Consider the following 3,357-nt stretch of genomic DNA (forward strand, 5'->3'; position numbering starts at 1 on the left):
TCAACAATGTGACTGGACCCAGAGAGCGATTCCAATATCACCAGGGAGTAAAATTTCTTATCAGATTTTCCTATGGTGGGTGCAGAATTATTGCCAAATGGCTTTCTAGTTTGTCTTTGGCATACAAAATAGGTCCTAAGGTAGGCCTTAAAGTGTCAGTTTGGCACGATAAAATAAACATATTTATATCGTGTTAGGATACCAAAAATAGAAGTACTTCTGTTATTCCGGAAGCAGAAATTAAAAGTAGAAGTCAAAAACAAAACTCTTTTACTTTATAAAAAGTTGACTTTTTTATTTTCAAAAGTGGTTCTCAAATAATATTTACCAAAGTGACTTCACTTAAAAGCAAATTTTGTGAGTATAATCCATACACCTTATCAGGATTCAGGAGGAGCTTGCTCTATCAAACAATACAAGTTGGAGGACCCAAAGTTTCCTTCTTCCACTAATAAGAGAGCTCTTTATGTGCAGCAGCCAGCAGTACTTAAAGGCCGTCAAGGAAGGACTTGTAAGAAGAATCTTAGTACTCGATTCAGAATCTGAAAGGCTCGAAAATAGAATACAAGATTAACCCATTTATATTAAGGCAAGTGGACCCAAATTCTGCTAAACTAAACCCGGCTCCAATTATACTCACCTAATAAAATCCCTGTTTTTGTTCTCTTTTCCATTATCTTCTTCTCAAGAGAATTCTTTTTTTTTTTTTTTTAATTTTCTTGTATATATAGCTTTTCCAAGGCCGACAGATAGAAGATGTGAATAATGTTGATTAGAAATTAGTAGAAAAGGGAAAGAGAGATTTTTGAAGGAATTTGGTGGGCTACTCATACTTTCTGGACTCACCACCATAAAAACCAAAACTTTCTGAGAAAAACAAAACAAAGTTATTCTCTCTTCTTATTTGTTTAGGAAGAACCCCAAAGATTCGAATTTCTCTGTTTTCTAATTCTTTAGCAATGGATGATGGTGGTATTGAGAGTAATAAGTTTAAGACAATTTGTGTCTTCTGTGGAAGTAATCCTGGGAATAGACAGGTCTTTAGTGATGCTGCTGTTGACTTGGGTGCTCAAATGGTAACTGTTTGCTTATTCTTCTTGTTGATTGGATTCTCTAATTCCGATACTAAAACCCCTTTTAATTTGGATTGATTTTAGATAATGGGTATTTTTTATTTTTGATTTATCAAACTCTTTTATGTGTATAGCAAATTTAATATAAGATGTTTGAGAAATCAACATGTTTGTGTTGTCCTACTTTTAACTTAGTTCCTGCAAATTTCTATGTTTTTTGGAATTAAGGATTGAATTTTGGATTTGTTCAATGACTAAGGTGTATGGTTTTGATTTTTATCCAATGGGCGTGTTGATTCAGGTTGAGAGGAAGATAAATTTGGTATATGGTGGTGGAAGTGTTGGATTAATGGGTTCGATATCCAGAAAGGTTTTCGAAGGAGGTTGCCATGTTCTTGGGTAAATTCATCCTGCAATTTGATTTGGTTTTCTTGCTATCTATTTCATTAAACCAAGCTACAGATGTTTCGTTTAGTGACATTTTTCTCATAATTTCCAGGGTCATTCCAAGAGCTCTTATGCCTCTTGAGGTATTTGTGCTCTTAAACTATCTTGCATTTTCTCTAGCTTTTCCCCCTTTTCTATTAACATTGATTGACTTGTTTTTCTTATAAAAGTGAAAGAATCATTGGTTAAACAAGATTTCGATGATTAAGCCAGAATATGACCAATTGTTGTAATTTGAATCCGTTAGTTGTAGATATCATGAAAAACAATTGCTTTGATGCTTATATTATGTCCTTACTCTCTTGAAGTTACCTGGTTTGCTAGTGAGTCTTATCTAGTTCAAAGAACTTGTTTTCTAAAGTATCCTTGTTGAAAAACCGATTTGTGTTTGCAGATATCTGGACCAACCGTAGGTGAAGTAAGAGTAGTTCCGGACATGCATGAACGTAAAGCAGTAATGGCTAAAGAATCTGATGCGTTTATCGCGCTTCCTGGTTAGCTATTATGTCTTTTATGTTTTATAGAAAGGTTTGATGGATGTCTTACTGAGCATGAAAACAACATCTTTTCCTAATTTCATACAGTTTGATTTGTTTTAGGTGGATATGGAACAATGGAAGAGACATTGGAGATGATAACTTGGTACCAATTAGGAATACATACCAAACCGGTAAATTATTCTATTCTTGAGAAAATTTTGACTGTTAAGTGAGGGTTTTAGTTATAATAGAGTTTTGTTTTTGACGTAGATCGGTTTGCTAAATGTTGATGGATATTATGATACTCTTCTGGCGCTGTTTGATAATGGCGTGAAAGAAGGTTTCATCAAACCAGCTGCTAGAGGTATAGTTGTGTCTGCACCAACGGCGAAAGAATTATTGACGAAAATGGAGGTAATATTCTGGGGAGGTAGAAATGGATAGGGAGAGAACCAAGTCATAATTTCGCATTCTAACTTATCTTATGATTTATAATGTTACAGCAACAAATTCAGTTCTCCGACCATATTGCTCCACATGAAAGCTGGAAATGAAGAACCTAAGGTGATTACATCCAAGGGGAAACTCCTCCGTGAAATTCATAATTACATTCTAAAACGCTGAATTCCCATTTGGATTTTCATTCTTTCGGATATCCATTCTTACGTATGAGAATTTAATTATGGGTGCACAACTGTTCAATATCATATCTATTTTGGATGTTCATCTTAGTTTGCTTTTATAAAATTCAAATGAAGATATCGTGTTTGCTTCTCATTGCTTAGTAAGAGTAGTTTGTGGATTATCAAATTGTGTCTTATTAAGTTTCCGGCACTAGAAAGTGACACGAATTCTTCATGATTTTCTTGAAATAAAATGGCCTCTAATATGCAACTGCAATTGAGTAAACATGCCAGACACTATCTTTCTGTATTTCTGACTAAGTAGGAGAAAATTCTACATGGTAACAGTAGGTAAGAATTATGGTAATTGTTCGCAGAGACGGTCAATTTTGAGTTCTACATGGTCTTGATCTGCTCATACTTACTGAAGCTGTGCCTAAATTCTACATGTATGGTGGAATCAGATGGACTAAAGTGTATGCTTGTTGAGAACATTGGCATTCTGTTCTAAATTCATTGGCATCTCTAATCTGAAACCTTAAGATTAAGAGCCCAAGGACAAGTGTGAGGATTTAAAGTCCGGTCCGGGCCGGATTGGGCATCTCAGCCCATCTATTAAAAGGGAAAATTAGGCTAAGGTCCCACCCAAGGGTTATCCATAATATGAGGTCCTTAATTAAAAGAAGTTTAAATCTAGGTCCGGAGTTATTAAAAGACGTCCATACCCTTTTATAT

General features: G+C 34.9%; 1 protein-coding gene across 1 annotated transcript; it reads left to right on the plus strand.

The window, feature by feature from the left end:
• The first annotated feature begins 715 nt into the window (after window positions 1-715).
• Window positions 716-2,776, plus strand: LOC113347776 (cytokinin riboside 5'-monophosphate phosphoribohydrolase LOG8-like). The gene is made up of 7 exons (XM_026591450.1): window positions 716-1,076; window positions 1,375-1,472; window positions 1,573-1,603; window positions 1,915-2,014; window positions 2,120-2,190; window positions 2,270-2,413; window positions 2,503-2,776. The coding sequence occupies exons 1-7, from the start codon at window positions 960-962 to the stop codon at window positions 2,551-2,553; spliced, it is 612 nt and encodes a 203-aa protein (XP_026447235.1). The 5' UTR covers window positions 716-959; the 3' UTR covers window positions 2,554-2,776.
• The last annotated feature ends 581 nt before the right edge of the window (window positions 2,777-3,357 follow it).

Source organism: Papaver somniferum, chromosome 2 (assembly GCF_003573695.1).
Source record: "Papaver somniferum cultivar HN1 chromosome 2, ASM357369v1, whole genome shotgun sequence".
In the NCBI taxonomy this organism is placed as follows: domain Eukaryota; kingdom Viridiplantae; phylum Streptophyta; class Magnoliopsida; order Ranunculales; family Papaveraceae; genus Papaver; species Papaver somniferum.